The sequence below is a fragment of the Labeo rohita genome, chromosome 3 (genome assembly GCF_022985175.1).
Source record: "Labeo rohita strain BAU-BD-2019 chromosome 3, IGBB_LRoh.1.0, whole genome shotgun sequence".
Lineage (NCBI taxonomy): Eukaryota > Metazoa > Chordata > Actinopteri > Cypriniformes > Cyprinidae > Labeo > Labeo rohita.
Window position 1 is genome coordinate 3,453,061 of NC_066871.1, and position 24,200 is coordinate 3,477,260.

A 24,200-nucleotide genomic window follows, 5' to 3' on the forward strand; every position below is an offset into this window, starting at 1 on the left:
TAAAAATTGTCAATTCTGTGAATACCAGTTTCAAAAAGGCACATTTCGACCATTTACTTCAATTCACTACAACCTTAGTGATTGTTTTTTTTGAGCAATGTTCTCATGAGATGTTCTTTGTCATTCGATACAAAACACAATATTAACAACAGAGCAAAGATTTTTGAGTTGCCTTTGAGTTGATGTTTGAGAATTAATATTATTTTAATTATATATTATTTAATATAATAAAACTTCATTGATGACCTGAGGTGGAAAAAAAAAAACACTTCAGTCTCACTGAGTTTCCATTCACAAATTTTGTGCATTTGTCCATTCACATCTGCATAAACGACAGTAAAAGAACCATATCAAGTCCAAGTTCATTCCCAGCTGACTCTGTTTGTGTATTTCTGAGAGGAAGAGTGTGTCATAATGAGTGAATGTGCTGGAGGAGTTTATCACAGTACTCATGGCTGCGCTGTTTCTCTCTCACAGCCTCCGTTTGCTGCTGCAAAAGACCTCGATCCACCGCACTGGCCACTTTCAGAACCTCTGTAACAAAAAGGACAAGGAGATGTTTACATCTGGTTATCACAATAAAAAAAAAAAAAAAACTTATTTGGCATAGCCAAAAATATAATTCATATATAACCTTTCAAAGTCAGCTCACCGTTTAGGAACAAAAAAAAGCCCATAAAGCTCATTTGTGTTCTTTCAGCCGCCGTATCTTTGTTGTGGGTATTTGGTTTTATCCTGATTTGTTTGGTCGGGGGATTTACTTTTATCCTGCGCTTTATACGTTTGTAAGCGCACCAGAAAACAAGGTTTCCTTTGTGTAAAGATATGAGTGAATTTCCTCAGTAACTCAAGCACAGTGTGAGAGTGCTGTTATTATAAGCTTAACCAAAGGAATGACGGATTATGGGATACGGCAAGTGTGGTGTTATAATGGACATTAATCACATCTGAGGTGTCTTTGAAATATGAGACATGTTTAAGAGCAGATTGAAAAATAAAGAAAGACAAGATGAGATTAAAAAGAGGAAAACAAGATCAGACACAGTGCATCCAAAATCGCATACTGTCTGAGGAGCTACTACATTTGAATTTGAACTTACTTCGCAACCGTCCTAGCCACCTTATTTTTCCAGTAAGAGCGGGTGCGGCCATTTGTAAATTTGACGGGTCTGGCTTCCGGTCTCATCCACGGCCAGCTATTTTTAGCTGTACAAAACAGCTCCTTTTGCTGCTTGATATTGTAAATTGATGTCTTATTATTTTAATGTATTATGTTCATTATGAACACACTGGTTTGTAGTGCAAACAGTTTTACCATTTACTGCTAAGAATCGGAGCAAAAATCTTGTCGAGCACCTTGATCGGTCCCGATGTTCGGCACGGATTATCTGGTAATGTGAGACGTTCACAGATCGAATCTTACACCTCCCAATCTGCTCTCACACAAATCGGGGCCACCCCGATCATATCAAACATGTTTGATATCCAGCATTTTAAATTGGGATGATCACGGCTATGATTACGTCAGTACTTTCACAACAACCAATGCGCGACCACAAAACAGCTGCTGTATGGTCCATTGGATAGTGGACATGGAGGAAACTGCTTCTTATGTTTTTGTAGTAACACTGTCTGTATAATATGTTGAAAACATACCACAACCGCATGGAGTAAGGAAAGCTCTGGAGTGAAATCGTCTCAGTTTTGTTCATACCGGGTGAGTGCATTAAGCTGCTATCACGCTAGCTAACATATGTAAACGTTATTTGCTGAAATGACGATCGGTTGCGTAATATCACGTGAGGCGCTCCCTCCATCATGATAATCTTAATAATATCTTGTAGTGTGTGATTTGCCACAGTTTTCAAATCTTGTAGTGTGTGCATGTTTAAGATTTCAGGGAAGATAATCTGCAAAGATCCTCCTTATGTGTGCACTGTAACCAGATTTCATAATCGATTAAGATTTTAAAAATCCTGTAGTGTGAGCCCGGCTTAAATGGGTTCCCTGCACGTCAAAAAGTGACGCCAAAGGGTCCTGACCAAGCGTCAATATGTGACGAGTTGGGAGTGAGACACAGGGCCAGAGAGAATTCTGGTGATATTCTCCTGCACATCACTCTAAGAAAGTTCACCTTGTTTGGCAGAGGAGTCAACTACATTTTTTTGCCTTTTGGCAGGCTGACTTTTGCTGTGTTTGGGAGTTTAGGCAAGAATCACAACTTTCTCTGTTGTTTACTTTGCATGCATACGAGTCAGTATCGTTAAAACTTCTCTTGTCCTTTATAGTGTCGACCTCCATCTCTGCGCCAAGATCCTCAGCCAATTTTCTGAATTGTGCAGTGAAACTGATGGTGATTATGTACTTCAATACTTTGTTGCGCTACTCCAACGTCAAATTTGGCAACTTTTAGCAACCTATCGATAGTAGTTAGCAACTTTATGGAATTGGTATATTCATTTGTGAGAAATACCCGATTTGTTTCCCAACTTGGAGAACCATGACTTTCCATGGCGCCATCTTTGAGCTCCCCCTCTGATGTGCACAATGGATGGAGTTTATGAATGACAGTGATGCAACGTGATAGTAACAACATGGTGGACATGTAGCATGTCCGTATTTCATTCATATTACCCATATTCATACTGTAGAGAAAGTTCTTTTTAACAGTTGTGAAGTAGGTTCACATTTAAATACACTACCTATCCAGTACAGGATTTTCTAGTCTTTATGAATCAATCAATAAATCAATACTCAAGTTAATAGGTGAGAAAGATACAATCGAGCAGTATTAAGATATTAGCTTAATATTTTACCTACCTGACCAGAAAGAACAAACACGAATGTTGTCAAGATTCTTTACCCTGGAAACCCTGATTCAGTTTGGTCAACCACAAACATCTTTTGTTCCTCAGTTTTTTGCACGCCTCTCTTTGATTTGTTATAACTTTTATCAGTCTATAGTACTCCAAATGATTTTCACAGTCTGACCAATTAGTACAGCCCAAAACATGACAATAACTGACCATTTTCAGCAGCAATAATCAGCAAAATATGTGAGTTTCATTCGGTTCAGTGGCAATGTTTACGTTCAGTGCCGCCAATACAGCCGATTGATCATGCGTCGTGAAAACACTCTATATATCACACGATATAAATATAAAACAAAACCCATACAGGGGCATTGGGAGCATAATAATAAAAACATAAAATCAACAGCCCTAATACAAATGAACTGATTTGGATTCCAGTTACCCTGTCAGGGCTTATTTTGTGATATCGACCAGATGACTGTACATTATGGCGTACTTACTGTATGTATTTTTTCAACATCCTTTGGGGGGGGTTGAAACCGTAATTAGGGGTATGAAGTGTTTCTGAACAGTACTCGGTGTGCACTAGGACACATTGGCACAGGATTATGGGAAGGCGTTGACAGCCCATAACCCTGCTGGAGGCAGGCCAGTAGCAGAAAAGCGTGTGATGGATAGAGTGTAAAAAAGCAGGATTAATGAGGCTCTTTGAAGTGAAGAACGGGGAGGATCAGAGAAGTGGACCGTAGACCATTAACACAGACCTGAATCACTTCCTTATGCAGGAGGAAGAGATTTATCTTACATCACAACAGTGTCGACACAAATATAACTGTCATCAGTCACAATTCAAGTCAAAACATCAGATGATTACAGCAGAAATGAAAAATCGCTGCCAAAAAAGCCCTTACCGAGCACTGAATCCTGGATTTTGGTGTCGGGGTCATCCATGTACAGCAGCAGCTGCTGGAACAGGAACTCCAGGTGTGGGCGGCACGACTGAGTGTCATAGTTCTTCCCCAGAGATGAAAACCACGTGCTTAGAGACTTCAGCGCTTCGACACGGACGTCTTCACTGCTGTCATCCACACGCTTCAGCAGCTCTGAAATACACACAGACACACTTATGAAAACATCTACAACCTCTCACACACTTCTGAAATACAGACACTGAATTATGAAAGTGTGAGGTAATAACAATTATTATACATTCAGAAATGATTTGTTTAACCTGTTATTCATTTCTGGTATTCATCAAAACAAACTAAAATTTAATTTAATTTAATTTAAAATGTCACTGAGTATTTATGGGCACTGTGCAATGTTGTATATTAATAAATGTCTAGGTAATTAATAAAATAAAATTTGACTGACTTTTTATAGGCACTGTGCACTGCTGTATATTAATAAAAGTCTATGTAATAATAAAAAAAAAAAAAATAAATAAATAAAAATTAATTGGAAAAGATTGAAAAATAAAAAAACTGAAAAATTTAAATGCTAAAAGAATAAAATTAAATGAAACAAAACAAAATAAAATCCATGAATTAATAAAAAACGAAGAACCAGGATAGTCTTATAAAAACTAGTATCTATTTTTCAACAGAAAAAGATCGAAAAATAAAATAAAGAAAATGCTAATAAAAAAATACATTTTACTGATGTTTTAATGGCTCTGTACACGGTTGTATATTAATAATATGGACAATCTGTGACATAGATATGCTGCTTTATTTAAGGGTAGTCATATAACAGAGAAACAGACAAAAACAATATAAGACTGAATGAAATAACAAAATTAAACAAAACTAAAAAATAAATAAAATAAAGTAAATTAAAAAAATATTGAAAAAAAAAAAAAAAAAAAAAAAAAAAATGTAAATGCTAAAAGAATACAATTAAATAATCAAACAAAATAAAATAAAATCCATGAATTAATTAAAAAAAAAAAACTGGATAGTCTTATAAAAACTAGTATCTATTTTTCAACAGAAAAAGATCGAAAAATAACATTAAAAAAATGCTAATAATAAAAGAAATTTACTGATGTTTTAATGGCTCTGTATACTGTTGTATATTAAAAATGGACAATTTGTGACACAGATATGCTGCTTTATTTAACAAGGGTAGTCATATAACAGAGAAACAGGCAAAAACAATTTAAGAAGACTGAATAAAATAACAAAAACAAAAATAAATAAATAAATAAATAAAATAAACTGACTTTTTATGGGCACTGTGCACTGTTGTATATTAATAAATGTCTACATAATTAACAATGGAATAAAATCCAAAAATAAAATAAATACAAATAAAAAAACAGAACAGTCTTATAAAATCTGGTATCCACAGAAAAAGATTGAAAAATAAAATGAAAAAAAAAAAAAAAAAAAGGGTAGTTGTATAACAGAAACAGACAAAAACAATTAAAACACCAAATTAAATAAATAAATTAAAAAAATAATAAAATAAAAAAATAATCTCCAAAAATAAAATAACAAATAAAAATAAAAAAACAGGACAGTCTTATAAAATCTGGTATCCATTTTTCAACAGAAAAACATTGAAAATTACAATGAAAAAAAAAAAAATGGTAATGCTAATAGAATAAAATAATAAGACAAAACAAAACAAAATAAATAAAAATTAAAAACTAGGATAGTCTTATAAAATCTGGTATCTATTTTTCAACAAAAAAGAGTGAAAAATAAAATGAAAATTAACAGAAAAATGGAAATGCTAATAAAATAAAATAAAAAGTTTATTGACTTTTTAAGGGCTTTGTGCACTGTTATATATTAATAAATATGGATAATTTGTGACATAGATATGCTGCTTTATGTAACAACAGTAGTTGTATAACAGAAAAACTGAAAAAAAAAAAAAATCTATTAAGAAGACCGAATAAAATAAAAAATAAAATGAACATTTGTAATGGGCACTGCATACTACTGCATACTAGTGAATGTTTTGAAATTTGTGCAATGAACAGTAACACATATTCATGTGATGTTACTGTGGAAAACAGTGGCCATTTACACTATTTAACAATGTTAGATGCATTTCAGTCTACCAATTTAAAAAACATCTTTGAATGAGAAATAACGGTGTTATTTAACCATTCACACAACTGAATAAAAATACAGACATTAGAGCAGATACCAAACTTAATCTAATGTGATGAAAATACCACTTTGCGCAGTAGAGGTACAATTCATTCAACATGTGATCTTTTGACATCTATTGGACTGTCCAATGAGGACTGAATGATCTACACCAAAGATATTTACTGTAACACACTGCATTTCCATTATCTTTCCCAACCTCATTTTCATCTGTCACATTGAATAAATCAGTTCTTTTATTGTTTTACAGTATGTGGGATGAGCTAAGCATACCTGGATAGATCTTGTTGAGTGAGTCAGTGCTGAGCCGTTGTGTAGTGAGTCTCAGCAGCGAGTGAAGAGATCTGCAGGCCAGAAGACGAGCCAGTTTAGAGTCTTCCTCCAGCGCAGAGATCAGCTGAGTACTGAGAGTCTCCTCCACCAACAGAACCTGCAACACATATTACACATCAACATAAAAAATTATCATAATTTTTTATATCAGTCGATATCGACAATTATCACGATAAATGTCAAATTTTTATTTCTTTAAGTTTAAAGGCAGATTTTTACTACACTGTGAAAGTTGTAAAAACCAGACAGTTAATTCTGGCTTTAAAATATTCTTAATGGTCAGAACATGACAAACATAAAATAATTTTAAAATAAATATCTTAATAGAAAAAAAAATGTCTTAGTTTTGCATGTTTTAATGAGTAATATTGTTTCAGATCAAGAAACAGGTTTGTGTTACCTGATAATTAATAATGATATAACATTTTTTGTCTCTAAGAAATACACATTTGATAGTAGCTTGAGTTCGGATGCAGATGTAGATTTATGTTCATTATCAAAATCAGAAATATATGTACAAAATTTAGCAACCTTATTTTTATGGTAAAATTGAATTATTCTGACTATTTAAGGTTTTTTTTTATTAACCATTGCTCTTCCATAGTATCATCCATAGATCATGATACAGTTAAAACCACAAATATAGCACCTTAATACCATGGTGAAAATGTATTATGGTTTCTAGGTATTTGTATGAAAAACAGTAGTCTGAATACATTTAGTATAAATGCATCAACGCTACGGCTTAATCACAAAAAATACTGTAATTACATTACATTACAACTCTTTCAATACATTTAATACATGTCTACATTAATAATAGAATCAAGTTCGACACAAATATACCCACATTTCTGACACAACACCACTGTGCAGTTAGTGCTACTACAGTAAATCTGTAAATACTGTATCGTTGCGCACAGTGTTTCTCCTGTTTGTCAGCGCTGTTTCATCTGGCTTTAAAACCGAGTCATTTGTGTTCTCCACTCAATTCAAGCGCTTCACACTGGCGCTGTTTAGTGACCGAGACTCACGGGCGAGTGTGAAAATATCTGCTCTAGGTAAGTTTGCGCCGCGCCTCCGTTTGAATTTTGATCCGAGCAGATAAACGGTCCGAGTGGCGTGCTTTTTGCCTGCATAAATATTATATCGAACACTTATCGAACTCTTGTTATGGTTTGTCGAGGAAATTCATATCATTCATATTTATCACCCAGCCCTAAATATATACACTAAGTTATGTTTGATATATTTTAGTATTATAACAGTCCTGGCCTTTTTTATAACCCATTGAATATTTAGTTTCACTCATAAATGTGTCAAAGTACAGGACTTAAAGGAGACGTTCACTTCCAGAACAATAATTCACATATAATATACCCACCCCCTTGTCATCCAAGGTGTTTGTGTGTTTCTTTCTTCAGTTGTAAAGAAATTGTGTTTTTTGAAGGAAACATTTCAGCATTTTTCTCCATATAATGGACTGATATGGTGCCCCGATTTTGAACTTCCAAAATGCAGTTTAAATGCGGCTTCAAACGATCCCAAATGCGGCTGTAAACAATCCCAGCCGAGGAAGAAGGGTCTTATCTTGCGAAACAATCGGTTATTTTCATAAAAAAAATACAATTTAAATACTTTTTTAATCACAAATGCTCGTCTTGTCTTGCTCTGCCTGAACTCTGGTTCAAGACAGTTAGGGTATGTCGAAAAAACTCGCATCGTATTTTCTCACTCAACTTCAAAAATCATTTCAAAATTATCCTACATCGTTGCAGAAGTACCGACACAGTCTTTGCAACATGAACATGCAAAGAAGATCAAACACCCTTGACAAAAAAGGTAAAACAGCGATATAGGATGATTTTAAAGTTGAGGGAGAACGTGAGATGGGAGTTTTTCGACAGACCCTATGACATACTCGGCGCGGTGCGAACGTACTAGAGCAGATGTGTTTACACTTGCCGGTGAGTCTCAGTCACTAAACAGCGCCAGTGTGAAGAGCTTGAATTAAGTGAATCGGTTTTAAAGCCAAATGAAACATCGCTGACAAACAGGAGAAACACTGTGCGCAACGATACAGTCAGAAGACTTTTGAATCTACAAATCGCCATTATTCACCATAGATTTACTGTAGTAGCACTAACTGCACAGTGGTGTTGTGTCAGAAATGTGAGTATATTAGTGTCGAATTTGATTCTGTTATTAATGTAGACATTTATTAAATGTATTGAAGGAGTAGTAATGTAATATAATTACAGTATTTTTTGTGATTAAGCTGTAGCGTTGATGCATTTATATTAAATGTATTCAGACTACTGTTTTTCATACAAATACCTAGAAACCATATTACATTTTCAGCATGGTATTAAGGTGCTATATTTGTGGTTTTAACTGTATCATGATCTATACCCTAACTGTCATGAACCGTAAAAACAGTTCAGGCAGAGTAAGACAAGACGAGCGTTTGACATTAAAAAGTATATAAATGGTATTATTTTTTATGAAAATAACCGAACATTTCGCTAGATAAGACCCTTCTTCCTCGGCTGGGATTGTTTACAAACGCATTTGGGATCGTTTGAAGCCACATTTAAACTGCATTTTGGAAGTTCAAAATCGGGGCACCATATCAGTCCATTATATGAAGAAAAATGCTGAAATATTTTCATCAAAAAACATAATTTCTTTACGACTGAAGAAAGAAAGACATGAACATCTTGGATGACAAGGAGTACATTATATGTAAAACTGTTGTTCTGAAAGTGGACTCCTCCTTTAAAGTCGTATTTAAACTGCATTTTGAAAGTTCAAACTCGGGGCACAATATCAGTCCATTATATGGAGAAAAATCCTGAAATGTTTTCTTCAAAAAACATAATTTATTTTTTTTGTTCTGGACGTGGACTTCTTTAAATGCAAAAAGCAATGTATTATTTATGTAGTATGTGTATTATTACTTTCTCCACTGGGAAAGCCGCCCCGTGCAGGACGGCTAACAGGCAGCTGAGAGCAGCGGTCCTGACAGCCGCGGCGGATCGACCCGAACGCCACACCAGATTAGGCAGCAACAAATCCTGCAGGACCATCTCCATGTATTCAACAAACCTCCTACAGAGAGAAAACCACAACAAATGTCATGTGACCTGACCTGTTTGAAATCAGTTGGGCTAATGACATTTTTCTGCAGTATATTTGCTTTGTCTTTCAACAATGACAAAAGGTAAAAACGATTTATAAATCAGGTAAATAACAATTATCTTTATTTATGAACAACAGACGTCTATGATATGTCTTTATTTCAGATGGCTAGGCAAATCTTTGCATGTGTGCGGCGTCTTCCTTTCACTCTTATCTTATTTCACTTTGCAAATCAAAGACTCACAAGAAACTCAGGAATTTGAGGTGAACAGTATCACACACCACATTAAAAGAGGGGATTTTGCTACATATCTGAACGGGAATATCCTGACACGTTAGTATATTGGGGTAATTATGAAGGTTTGTGTTTGAAATGCATAATATTTAGATCCATATCAGGCATCACGTAAGATCTCCGTTCTTAAAATGCATAAATCATTGCAATTATACATGTTTATACACATATTTAAGTGGTGATGGGATACTGTACATATAAAATATCAAGTGTTCAAAAGCTCAGTTGTTTAGTAGTTCACCACTGCTGTTCTCTCTCATGCTTCAAGGATATCAGGTATGACAGCAAGCTTGATATGTGAATATTTCATCAGGAGCATCAACATATTCTGTAATGATGGAAACTGCACAATAACTACATTAAGTTCAGAATCTGTGTTTGATGAACTGACCCCTGTGAGTCCAGAGTGTTGCTGGCGTCCAGTAGTAGTTTGGACAGCATGGTGAAGATGTGAAGTCTCATCTCAGGATCTCGACTGGGTTCAAGGCAACTCTTCAACAGAGGCATTAAGGCTGGAAGAAACTCTCCCACTACTGGACCTGAAGGAAAATACACACATATGATAAAGCAAAAAACAATGTGAGGATATAGAGTCATTTAAAGTGATAAATGTAACTTTTTTTTTTAAATAAACAGCTTACTTTGTTTACTCTGCACTGCTAATTTCTTTGTATATTTTGCTATTTTATTTGGCAATATTATTTTTAACATTGCTACATTGCATTATGAGAAATGTTTACTCCACTCCATATATTTTTAATTTAATTTATTATTTTTAAATTGAATTGAACTGAATTGAATAATTTATTTTATTTACTTTACCGTTCAAAAAATTGGGGTGAGATTCTTTTTTTTTTTTTAAATAAATTAATACTTTAATTGACCAAAAACACATTAAATTGATCAAAAGTGACAATAAAGACATCTATAATGCTACTAAGAATTTAAAAAATGCTGTTCTTTTGAACTTTCTTTCATTCATCAAATTATCCTGGGACAAATATATATCACAGTTTCTGCAAAAAAGTAGAAACTGTGTTTCAACACTGACAATAATCAGAAATGTTGCTAAAAATGCAGCTTTACCATCATAAGAATTCATTACATTTTATATTAAATTAAAACAAAATGTAAATAGTAATAATAGACATGTGTTACTTAATCAGGAATCTGGTATTTATTTCAGGTATTTAGAGAAACAGACAAAAATTAAATGAAATTAAATTAAATGAAATTAAATCAAACTAAATTAAATTTAAATTATAATTAAATTAAAAATGCTTTGTATTTGCACTGTAAACTGTTGTATATTAATAAATATCTAGGTAATTTAATAAAATAAAATAAAATACAAAAATAACTAAAAATACAAATAATAAATTATTTATTTGTTTCATTGAATTGATTTCATTTTATTTACTTTAGCATTCTAAAGTCTGCGGTTAGGTTTAAAAAAAAGAAATTAATATTTTCATTCAAGAACACATTAAATTGATTAAAAGTGACAAAGACGTACAATCATGTGACACAAAGACATTTAGAAATTATGTGACACTGAAGACTGGATTAATGATGCTGAAAATTTAGCTTTGCATCACAGGAATGAATTATATTTTAAAATAAATTAAACAAAATGTAAATAGTAATAACAATACTATACACACAGAAATATGTTACTTACTTTCAATTCAATTCAGTTAAAAAAATTAAAATGAAATAAAATAAAAATGTAATGTTTTATGTTACAATAACTTTTTATGTGCACTGCTGTATATTAATAAATGTCTGGGTAATTTACTAAAATAAAATAAAAATAAAAATCATAATTGTTTAATTGAATTGATTTACTTCATTCTGAGTTTGAGGTGAGTTTTTTTTTTAAGAAATTAATATTTTCATTCATCAAGGACAAATTAAATGAATCAAACTAACAATAAAGACATTTATAATCATGTGACACTGAAGACTGGAGCAATGAAAATTCAGCTTTGTATCACAGGAATAAATTACATTTTAAAATAAATTTAAATTTAAATAGTAATAATATTTCAAAAATATTCGACATTGTTTATTTTGGCATTTTTGCCCTTGTTTTGATAGGATAGTAGAGTAATAACCGGAAGCAAAGTGTGAGAGAGAGAGGGGGACGGGATCAGAAAAGGTCCTTGAGCCAGGACTCAAACTCGGGATGCCCGTAATGCAACGGCACTGTGTTTCAGCACACTGCCCACAAGGCTATCGGCGCAGACAGAAAATTTTATTCAACTGTTGCAAACCTTTTAGCAAAGAACCAAGGGATGAATGTGACTGTGGGGGGATTTCTTACACTTCTTTAGTGAGTTCAGTTCTTAAATTGTGTGCATCTAAACAGAATGATGTTTGTCATTCCTGGCTGCAGATGAAACACACACTCACCAGACTGCACGGTGATGATCTCCAGCTGTGTTTTCTGAATGGAGTAACTGGTCCAAGTGTGATGTGAGTCACACAGCCACTGCAGCAGATCTGCCATGTGCTGCCGATACAACTCACACGCTCCGCTGAGACCCTGCGCCTCACACAAACACCTCACTGACTCCTCTGCCTGACACAGAGAGGCAATAATGCTCATTTCAGTGATGCATTTCAATTAAGTATATCTTGTTTTTGAAATGATATCTAAGGGAGGTAAATTAGGCTGGGCAGCTTCCTTTGTACATGCACTCTTGATTTTGTGAAACAGAAGGCAACTTTGAGTCCCTGCACTAAGTTCAGTATAATGAACCCAGAAGTGTACAGCTGAATCTATGTATGTGAAAGCTTTATCTGTGTGTTTTACCTTGTTGCATTGTTCCTGATGTGAAGCGAGACTCTGAACTGACACCAGGACCTTCAGCAACTGCAGACTGATAACGTCACAGTCCACCTGACACACACACAGCACAGCGTCTACACACACCAACAACTGATCCAGATACAGTGCCTGAGAGACAAAACAAAACAAACATTTAAAACAATACTTATTTTTAATGTTAACTTCGTAATTCATTCCTTTTTCCTTAGTTTTCTGTTATATATCTTTATGTTATATATCTCTGAATTTAATAATTTAATTTAATTTAATTTAATTTAACACACAATGACATCAGTCTCTTTAAAATAAAACAAAATAAAACAATAAAACAATAAAATAAAATAAAATAAAATAAAACAAAAAATAAAATAAAATAAAATTTATGCACAGGTAATAAAATAAAAATGAATAAATAAAACAAATCATTATAATCATTATCAGGTACTGTTAGTTGATGCTGTGGTTGATGTGATTTTATTTTGTACTAGTTCGATAAATAGACAGCTTTTGTTATGGCATGGCAATAAAAGAGTCTAAACTCTCTGACCTTGTAAAGCAGTCTAAAACTCACAACGAGCTTTTCTTTCCACCAGTCTCTGTTGTTTTCCAATCCCACTGCATTTTTACCCTCCCTCAAGACCTCTGTGTGTCTCTTTCCATGCAGTGATCACATGTCTAGACGAAGTGTCACATTCACGGCAACAAGAGGATCATGACACTGTTTCCTCCACTCAGTGGTTCTGTCATTAACAGGACCAGGATGATTAACCTGCAGGTGTTTTCACTGGCCTACAGGAAGTGTGTTTGTGTGGGACACTTTTACTACTAAATTTAGAAGGCACAACTGAAAAGGACTGCAAAGAATTTTGACTTGCTCTCTTTATGTTCAGGATTAGAATATGATTTATGCATGTACTTAAATAATGTTAACTAGTAAAATAAAATAAAAACTTGAATAGGCAGACAGGTATACAATAAAATAATAGGTATAAATAAAAGAAAATCAAAGAAAATAATATAAAATACAATGAGGTAGACAGGATTATGCATGGGTATAAAACAAAACAAAACAAAACAACAAATAACATAAAATAATAAATTGAATGAGGCAGACAGGGTTACGCACAGTATAAAATAAAACAAAACAAAACAAAATTAAACAAAATAAAAAGCAAAAAAAAAAAACGAACGAGGCAAACTGGGTTATGCATACAATATTTGTGTTACTTAAATTAACAAACAAAAAAAAATTAATAAAAATAAAATAAAACAATACATTTAAGGAGGCAGATGGGGTTATGCACAGGTATAAAATAAAAAACATAAAAAACTGAATAAAACAAAACAAAAAATGAAATAATAAATTGAATGAGACAGACAGGTTTATGCATGGGTATAAAAAAAAAAAAAAAAATAATAATAATAAATTAGGCAGACAGGGTTGTGCAAGTAAAAAATATATAAAATAAAATAATAAATAAATAAATAAATAAATAAGCAATAAAATAATAAACTGAGTGAGGCAGGCAGGGTTATACATGGGTATGAAATAGAAAATAAAAATAAAATAAAATAAAATAATTATTAGGTACTGTTAGTTGACGGAGTGGTCTAAGTTTTGAAATGTATACAACCCATGATTGTTATAATTAATGACTTACAGATAAAAAAAAAATAAATTCCATTATGCAATGGCAATAAAGGACTCATTGTAAAGATGTCACTTTATGAGCAGATTTCCAGATCTAACTAACACTCGTAAAACAGAAGCATGTTCTCCAGTTCACGCCTGGGGCCGTCAGAGGAGTGACTGACAGTTCTGACAACTGTTTTAAAGTGATCGTCCTAACCAGCACTCTCTGTCGTTCACGTCCGTCTGGCTCTTCCAGTCCATAAATGTGCTCCTGTCTCCACGGCGGCCCCTCGTCTCGTCCCACCCCGTCTCCAGCTCTTCCTTTTTCAGGACCGAGGTGAGCGGGCCACAGCTGTCAGCTACGATATGTAAAATATATATGTTCGGGAACATACGTTTGCCTTTCTTTAGACAGCTGAGATTTACATTCTTGCTTGCAGTCCCATAGCAACTCCAAAAACAAAACACGGACAGCTAGTGCTTCTGTTTTCCATGTCCTGAAGGCATCGCAAATTCAATTCATAACACACTGCACAGACGCACACCTTGTGTTAAAGACCCACGACATCTAGCAAAGCCTCAAAGGAGGACTGCAGGGGTATTATTTCCTTGCCGTGTTCCTACACGATTCTTTTTTCCGATGGTTTTGGAAAACAGACAGTCGAAAGTGTTCTGACAACATCGACATCAAAGAGCAGCCTCACATCAAAGCTGCGGAGTACAGGAAAGATCACAGCATCTGCCTCTGTTCACTCAACACTGACATTCACTGCTACTCCACAGAGCAGGGATCATGTCAGGGAAAACACGATTCTTCTTGCTCTTTTCAAATAAAAGAGTTTGATACATTATTTATTATACACATACTTTAATATTCACTCTACACTAAATTCCCCCAGTTCACCCAGAACAATTTTAGCAAACTTTTTGTAGTAGTATTACTTTTTATTTAGTTGTATTATTTTTTTTAGTTTTACACTATTATAGTGTGTATTCATATATTAAACCAGCTTTTATTTTTATATTTTAATTTTAGTTAGGTATTAATCATTTTAGCCAATATTGCCATTTTTATTATTAGTTGTAATATACTTTATATATTTATATTACTAACTTTATATATTTTACTTCTAAAATTATTATTAATATTGTACAAAAGTAATATTGTGAAAATTTAATACAATTTAAAATACTGTAAAACAGTGATATTGTGAAAAATACAGCAATTAAAAATAAATGTTTTGTATTTATATACAATATATAATATATATATAGAAATGTAGTTAATTACATTTTATTACGGTGTTTTTGTAAATACAGTTTTACATTATAATATAAAATAATATAAAATTACAGTAAAAAATAAAGTCAAAAGTGATATCGTGGAAAAACAGTATAACAATTACATTTTTTTTTTGTATTAATATAAAATATATTTATATTACAGTACAAATACAGCAAAAAATAAAAAGTGATATTTTGAAAAACAGTATAATTAAATAAATAAATAAATGTTTTGTATTTAAATACAATAAAATAGAAGTTACTCCTGTGATGAAAAAACATTATTATGATTATTAATATTGTATAAGTAACTTTGAGAAAAATTATAACAATTTAAAATGTAAAAAAATATTTTAAAAAATTATAATTACTGTATTTTTACAATAATAAATACAGATTTATTTATTATTTTACAGTAAATACAGATGCTCTCTCTCTCTCTTATTTATTTATATATATATATATATATATAAATAAATAAGAGAGAGAATAAAAAATAAAGTAAAAGCAGTGATATTGTGAACAATATTATAACAATTAAAAATAAGTGTTTTGTATTTATATAAATATATTTATATTACAGTAAAAAATAAAGTAAAAATATTGTAACAATTAAAAATACATGTCTTGTATTTAAAAATACTTAAAAATAAGGTAATTTCATATCACAGTAAAAGTAATAATATTGTACAAAAGTAATATTGTGAACAATTATTAAAATCTCAAATAATTTGTATTTAATAATTGTGTGTGTATAGCTTACAGTAAAAAAAAAAAAGTAAAAACACTGATATTGTGAGAAATATTACAACAGTTAAAATGTTTTGTATTTAAATATATTTAATTATAAGTTACTACTGTAATGCTACTTTATATTTACATATTTATATAACTATTACATTTTTATTACTATATTTTGGTAAATACAGATTCACATTCTTTCTAATATTCATTTCCCTCTCTCAGTTTCCATTTCCTGTCAGTTATTAGCTACTTCGATATTAAAAACAGGATAATTTGCCATTTCCTTCCCTAAAACTGTCAAAAACCACTGTCTAACCTCCCAGTCAGAGGTCCTGCAACATCTGTGATGGCCAGTGTCTTTATAGTGTGTCACCGTCACACAGCCAATGCTTTTGAAGACACGTTATTTAACGGAAGGAAGACTGTGAGATTCTAGGATGAAGTCTGAGATGAAACATGGACAGCTGGACCAAAGTATGCAGGATTGTGGTGGACACACAGGGGCAAAATTAGTCATTTTTCTTTTAGTGCTTTTAATTACAGTACAGAGGAAATTCCTGCAAAGCCCTCAGGGGTGGTGACTTGGCACCGACGAGATGGCAAACTCAAAAAATAGTGTGTTATTTTTGATATCAAAGCGAGCCGAATGTGGGTTGAGAGGAAACCAGGGCCAGACTCATGGGTCTGGGTGGGATTTTTCCACTCGGTTTGACAGAGATATGTCCTAACACATCTGCAATGTGGACAGCAAATATGTAATAAAGACATTCTTCAGGAAAAGTAACTTAAGTGGAAAATTACACTGGCCTTAATTTCTAATGTTTCTACTGTTGGATACCCTAATGTTATTAACTGGCTGCATAACTGCACCACAAATTAGATGAATTACCATTAAAACAACCAAAACTAGCAAATCTAAATGGAAAAATATAGCTGCAAGCAGCAATTGCGGGGCCAAGCACTAGGCAAGGAAGCATCAGACCGACTGCAGCAATGAGTAAAGTAAGCCATTTTAAGATGATTTGAGTCAAAATGGCAGAAAAATAACATAGAACTCCTTAGTAATATGATTTAATGGCTTATCACTTTTGACAAACAGGTGGCGTTGTTACCAAATCAATGTGGTGTGTTCAGTGTGAGGTGACAATGACACACACAAGGTTTGGTGTCAATATGTCAAAGCTTTGCAGACACACAGCCTCAGAGTCATGCTATCGACACGAAATTCATAAATTTTGTCAGCACAGTCTGAAGATGATCTGATTCGATTTTGGTGAAAATCAGACCAACGGTCGAGGAGGAGTTCGAAAACAAAGGTTTTCAACATAAATCAAAATGGCGGACAGGAAGCACAGCCGACAATGGAACAAATGGTATCTGTGTTGTCAGCATGACCCAAGGAATATTTTGAGACCAGTTTCATTACAATAGGCTAATGCTATTAAAACTTATTAACAGTGTTGTAAATGTCATTATTGATGGTTAATGAATGGTTTATCACTCTTGACCAATAGGTGGTGCTGTTATCAAACTGAAGTGGCGTGGTCAGTGTGAGGTGACAATGGTACATATAAAATTTGGTGTCAATATATCAAAGCTTTGCAGAGATACAGCCTCAGATGCAGTTTGGCATCTTTCCAGCAAATTCGTTGATGGGCTAAATTCATTTCGTATATCGACGCAAAATCCATAACTTTCTGCCAGCATGGTCTGAAGATGATCCGAGTCAAATTTGGTAAAAAGTGGACCAAGGGTCTAGGAAGAGTTAGAAAAAGGTGGTTTTCAACATAAATCAAAATAGTGGACAGGAAGTTCATCCAATTATGGCATAATTGGTATCAATGTTCTCAGCATGATCCAAAGAATATATCAAGATCAGTTTCATTAGAGTAGGCTAATTTAAACAAAAGTTATTAGCATGGCATGATCAGGGCATGGTGCCAAAGACACATACCAAGTTTCATAAAAATATGGCAATGCGTTCGTAAAATATAGCATTTTTTGACAAAATTCAAAATGGCTGGCATGTGAAAATTGGGTATGGTTCGACTGCATGATGCAGTTTTGTGATTTTTGGTAAAACCATTCAGAAGTTATACGCAAAAATAGCCATTTTTCATATCTTCTGACCAGTAGGTGGCACTGTGCCGAAACTTCGCAGGTAGACTCAGGTCATGCTTGTTATAATGCACACCAAGTATGGTCTCAATACAGCGAACCATTGCTGAGATATAGCTTCACATCCATTTTTGCGTGCTTTTCGTCAAATTCGTTTGCACGTTATTTGAAAACGGTTTGACTAATTAACTTGAATTCTGTAACGTTTTGCCAGCATGGTCTGATGATAATCTGAGCCAATTTTGGTGAAAATTTAGAAAAACTGTAGGTTTTTCGAACAATTAAAAATAGCAAAAAAACGAAACCTTGCGATTTTTAAATTTTGGTGTTCATTTGACTTGACATGAGCCAAGAATTTTGCTTCTGTGCCTCACGGTTCACAAGTTATTAGCATAAACATGAGTGAAACCTTTGACAAGTGGTGATGCTAGAGAGTTTGAGTTAGAGACTCCAAATTTGCTGTGGTTAATGTTGAGACTGTCCTCTATCAATGTGCCAAATTTCACAACTTTCCCACAAACGGTTCTATGGGATGCCATAGACTTCCAGAGTGGAAGAAGAAAAAGAACGCTAACGGATACAATAGTTGCTTGGTCCCCAATAAATAAATTCTGGTCTTTGCCGTAGAAAAAATACTGTGTGGACACTCCTGTACAATAGATACTGAGCATTCAAGAGCAGGTAGAAAGTAGAAAGGTCATTGTCTCTCACCTGTTGGGACGCCTGACAGACTTCAGGATGTGCAAGTGTGTCTCCAATTTTTATCAGGTGGGGTCGTAACGCCTCCCTTGAACTCCCTCTTAATACGGCCCCCAGAATCATGAGAGGAGCCCAGGGAGAGGCAGACGAGCAGGAAGTGGAGTCTTTGACGTGAGGCAGGAGCAACTTGAGGTAAACCTCTGAACTGACAAATGCTCCCAAGAGCTTTGCTGACTCCAAACACTGAGATAGAACAGATTCATACATATCTCTTAGTACAAATTTAAATCAAAATGCCATCCAAGTTCATACTAACCACTAAAAAAGGTTTCCTTTCAAAACAACAGAGCGCACACACCACAAGCACTCATCTTTTGATCTTTTGTCACTACATGCTCTAATATTTATATCTAGCTCCAGATCCACTTCTTTTAAGCCTTTTCTGCTCTATGTTGCTTCTCTTGCCAGCTAAAGACGTAAAACACTGCATTATTGATTAAAAAACAGCTTCAGTCGGATGACGCAGTTCTTTTAACAACAGTAGCACAGACACACACACAAAAAAAAAGAGTTTGATACTTTCTGTAGAAAACAAGAATGCAGCAAGGTAAAAGTAGTTTTATCTTTTCATATGACTCTGAAAGTTCATGACAAATTAGTGATGTGGCACCTTACACAATAAATTTTTTTTTGTCTAAATTTAAAATTATTTCAGCGTTAGCCTAGCAACTTTATTTTCTTCTCATGATGAGATTGTTCTGATTATTAGATGTTGTTGTGTGTTCTTAGTAGATTCTTATTTTTAAACTTGAAATGGAAAAAATTTCAAGAGGACAAACCTGAACCTCCTTATCTTTTCTCAGTAAGTCTTTTGTGTTATACATGGGTATCTGACTGTAAAAAACAACAGGTTAATCTATTGTTAATCTATAGGTCTATTTTAAACAGCTGCTCAAATTTGGCTCAATGGACTAAATATTTTAATTATTTCTGGAGAAAAAAATTCAGACACCTTTGCTTTGGCCGCAATATTTGTTTGAACACCCCTGCCCTAGGTCTTTGCATGAAGTGTCATTTTTTAAAAATAAAATAGCATAAAAAAAATAAAAACATTTTTTTTTTAATTATTACAGTTTTATTCTGCATTCTAAACATTCTAAAGATAATTATTTTATTCTACTAATAATCAAGCCATAGGTTTATTATTTATTTTTTATTTATTTATTTCACAGTGCAATAGAAACTAAATTTTTTTTGCTAATTTCTTTTCATATTTCATTTTTCATGCCTTTATACATGAATATATTAAGAGTTCATTTGCAAAAACAGATAACTCTGTTTATAACAGTTTTCAAAAATCATGTTTTTTCATTTAATCTCAATCAAACTGCAGTTGGGTTATTTTGATATAAAGTAAAAATCACAAAAAAATACAGCCAACTAACACAATAAAACAATAAAAAACATGGTAACATAAAAAAAACATTATTTTTGAACATTTTAAAAAACTGAGTTATCTCTTTTTGCAAATAAACTCTTCATATACAGCTGCCTTTTACAGTTTAGGAAGGGGGTCCCTTGACACAAAGTAATAAAGTAATTTAAAATAATAAAGTAGATTTAAAGTAATGGTTCACCCAAAAATAAAAAAATCATTAATTACTCCCCCCCTAATGTCATTCCAAACCTCTAAGACCTTTGTTCATCAGTGGAACACAAATTAAGATATTTTTGCCATTTTGTCCACCCACTTTACCACTTTTGGCATGTGTGCAAAGTTTCATGAGTTGGAGCATGTTTAGGCCCTCAAAAGTGCAATTCATTTTGGAGAAGAAGAAGAATTTGAGCAATTCCAATAGGGTCCTTGCACCACCGATGCACGGGCCCTAATTAGTCCAGGTCACATAAGTGAATCAGTGAATAAAGTTGTTATATTTGTTTTCTTTGTGTGCAAAAAGTATTCTCGTAGCTTCATAACATCACAGTTGAACCACTGATGTCACATGAACTATTTTAACAATGCCCTTACTACCTTTCTGGGCCTTGAACGTGTAAGTTGTCTTGCTGTCTATACAAGGTCAGAGAGCTCTAGGATTTCATTAAAAATATCTTCATTTGTGTTTTGAAGATGAACGAAGTTCTTACAGGTTTGGAACGAAATGAGAGTGAGCAAATAATGACACAATTTTCATTTTTGGGTGAACTAACCCTTTAAAACTTCTGGTCTGCTGCATACTGCTTTGGAGAAATACTAAGCAACCTCACTAAGACAATTTTTAAATGTTGATCCTGATTGGCTGTCCTGTTACCTGTGCTCTGACATCATTTTCTGGGTCTGCGCAGGCGTGGTACAGCACATTAAGCAGTGTCTGCAGATGTTGCGTACTGTGATCTTCAGCATGCAGCAGCAGAACCCGCAACAGCTGGGCCGTCTTCACTCGCGTCTGCACTAACCAGTCACCAATGTCCCGGCCCACAGCAGGAAGCAGCTTTGACAGATTCCTCACCACCAGCTCCCTGCAGCCCAGCCCGGGACGCTCTCCTGTATAATAAAAAGGAAAAACATTGGTTTTATTCAGTTTTTCTCATGCACAGCTGGTACAACTGCATTACTTTAAATATATAAGTACAATATCATTCAGAAGTCTGGGAACAGTAAGATTTTTTCATGTTTTGAAATACGAATTTAAAATAAATGTTCCATTTGATTATACTTTAAAACGTAATTTATTCCTTTGATGCAAAGCTGAATTTTCAGCATCATTACTCCAGTCTTCAGTATAACATGACCCTTCAGAAATCATTCTAATATGCTGATTTGCTGCTCTAGAAACATGTTTTATTATTATAAATGTTAAAAACTATTCTGCTGTTTTTGAGTGAATATTCCTTTATGAACAGAAAAGTTTAAATAGAAATCTTCTGTAATGTGTTGGTTATTAAAAGAAATGCAAACATCTGGCTAACAACTTTTCACATCCAGGTTATCTGACTTTCTGCCCTCTCTCTACTTTCTTTTCAATAAAAGTGGAGAAAAATCAGCTACCATCTGCCATCCCACAAGCGTCTTTCTAGTTTCACTCAGAGATTAAATAAACCTTAACTAGATCAGGCCTGTGGGGCTTTTATTCTAGGACAAGATAGCTGAGCAGGGGCTACGGTCCCTTAAATGTTATTTGAGGGTTTCATCGAGAGTTTTGATATCTCATGTATATGTACAGTATTTAGTATCCATAACATGTATTTTTAGGAAAGAAAGTCATTCTGTATTTAGTTCATCTTACCTCCTGATGTGTAGAGGGGAGGAGCAGGCAACTGAAAGTCCATCCTATCTTTCAGATCATCCTCATTTTCCTTCTCCCATTGAGATCCTACTTGTTTCCATAAGTCCTCGGCGAGAGACCTGAATAAATATATTTAGAATCACAAAATCATACATTTTGTATAAGAAATTACAAAATTATTTTGTACAGAAAAAGACTAAAGAGATAAAGTAAATAAACAAGAAGACCAATACACTACCAGTCAACATTTTAAGTCAGTAAGGTTTTTTTTTTTTTTTTTTTTTTTTTACCAGGGATCCTCAAATTTGGCTTGCGAGATCCACTTTCCTGCAGAGTTTAGCTCCAACCCTGATCACCCTGAACTCACCTACCAGTGATGTTCTAATGATCGTGAAGACATTGAATAGCATCCTCAGGTGTGTTTGATTAGGGTTGGAGCTATACTCTGCAGGAAAGTTCATCTTACAAGCTAGATTTGAGGATCCCTGCATTATACTATGGAAGCACATTTCTGCCACTGAATTAAAAAAAAAAAAAAGTTATTGCAATTTTTCTAACAATTTTGAGTTTTTTCTCAGAAATGCATGATACAAAGTCATAATTTTGACTTTTTTTTTCACAATTGCGAAAAATAAAATTTGAATTGCATGACATACAGCTGAAGTCAAAAGTTTACATACCTTGCAGAATCTGCAAAATGTTAATTATTTTACCAAAATAAGAGGGATCATATCCTCAACACATCCTTATTTAGTACTGACTTGAATAAGATAATTCACATAAAAGACATTTACATATAGTCTACATGAGAAAATAACAGTTGAATTTATAAAAATGACCCCATTCAAAAGTTTACATCCACTTGATTCTTAAAGTGTTGTTACCTGAATGATACACAGCTGTTTTTTTTTTTTTGTTTAGTCATAGCTGTTCATGAAACAACAAGTCCCTTGTTTGTCCTGAACTTTTTCTTTTTTTTTTCAGCATTATTGTGTATTTAAACCTTTTCCAACAATGACTGTATGATTTTGAGATCCATCTTTTCACACTGAGGACAACTGAGGGACTCATATGCAACTATTACAGAAGGTTCAAACGCTCACTGATGCTCCAAAAGGAAACACAATGCATTAAGAGTTGGGGGTGAAAACTTTTGAACAGAATGAAGAGGTGTACATTTTTCTTATTTTGCCTAAATATCATATTTTTTCATTTAGTACTTCCCTTCAGACGCTACAGAAGATGTTTACATGATTTCCAGAAGACAAAATAAGCTAAATTTACCCTGATCTTCAAATTCTAAACGTTTTAACCCCCCGGCTCTTAATGTATCGTGTTTCCTTCTGGAGCATCAGTGAGCGTTTGAACCTTCTGTAATAGCTGCATATGAGTCCCTCAGTTGTCCTCAGTGTGAAAAGATTGATCTTAAAATCACAGTCATTTTTGGAAACAATGTTATTTCCATGTCTTTTTAAGGTTTTGCAAGAGTGTTCTCATTTGTTTTCACCTGATTTCAGGAATCTCATCGCTGAGGCTGCTCAGAAGCAGCGGGATGAGCTTGTGGAAGTAGGAATATCTGTCCGGCAAGTGAAGAAGCCAGTCACCCACGACTGCAGTAACAACCTTCCTCACCTGAAAGATCAGCACAACAAAACACCATTCCCATGAGAGAAAACCAACACCAATGTGCCTTGTAAAACAGAAAGTACATTTACAGAAGAATTTCTTGGAGAGATACCAAAGACAAGCCATTTATTAAATTGCACATCAATCAAGACCTTTCTTTAATTTTATTTATTTGTTATTTATTGATTTTTCAGCTAAGCGGCTGCCAGCTTACCCGTGGAGAGTCGTCAAACAATCTCTGTGCCAAGTGGGACAAAACGTCATCCACGTTC

General features: G+C 33.7%; 1 protein-coding gene across 1 annotated transcript in view; it reads right to left on the reverse strand.

Moving 5' to 3' along the window:
* Positions 1 to 8: 8 nt before the first annotated feature.
* dnaaf5 (dynein axonemal assembly factor 5) overlaps positions 9 to 24,200 on the reverse strand; it is a 26,290-nt gene continuing 2,098 nt past the window's right edge. Inside the window, exons 2-13 of the mRNA XM_051106520.1 lie at positions 24,143 to 24,200; positions 23,810 to 23,934; positions 22,303 to 22,421; positions 21,328 to 21,560; positions 19,031 to 19,261; positions 12,526 to 12,669; positions 12,123 to 12,291; positions 10,099 to 10,246; positions 9,232 to 9,382; positions 6,212 to 6,368; positions 3,725 to 3,916; positions 9 to 534 (exon numbers count right to left, since the gene is read on the reverse strand). The exon at positions 24,143 to 24,200 is cut by the window's right edge and continues 127 nt beyond it. Of these exons, the coding sequence (XP_050962477.1) occupies positions 410 to 534; positions 3,725 to 3,916; positions 6,212 to 6,368; positions 9,232 to 9,382; positions 10,099 to 10,246; positions 12,123 to 12,291; positions 12,526 to 12,669; positions 19,031 to 19,261; positions 21,328 to 21,560; positions 22,303 to 22,421; positions 23,810 to 23,934; positions 24,143 to 24,200 (1,852 nt within the window). The 3' untranslated portion in view covers positions 9 to 409. The remainder of the gene's footprint in view (positions 535 to 3,724; positions 3,917 to 6,211; positions 6,369 to 9,231; positions 9,383 to 10,098; positions 10,247 to 12,122; positions 12,292 to 12,525; positions 12,670 to 19,030; positions 19,262 to 21,327; positions 21,561 to 22,302; positions 22,422 to 23,809; positions 23,935 to 24,142) is intronic.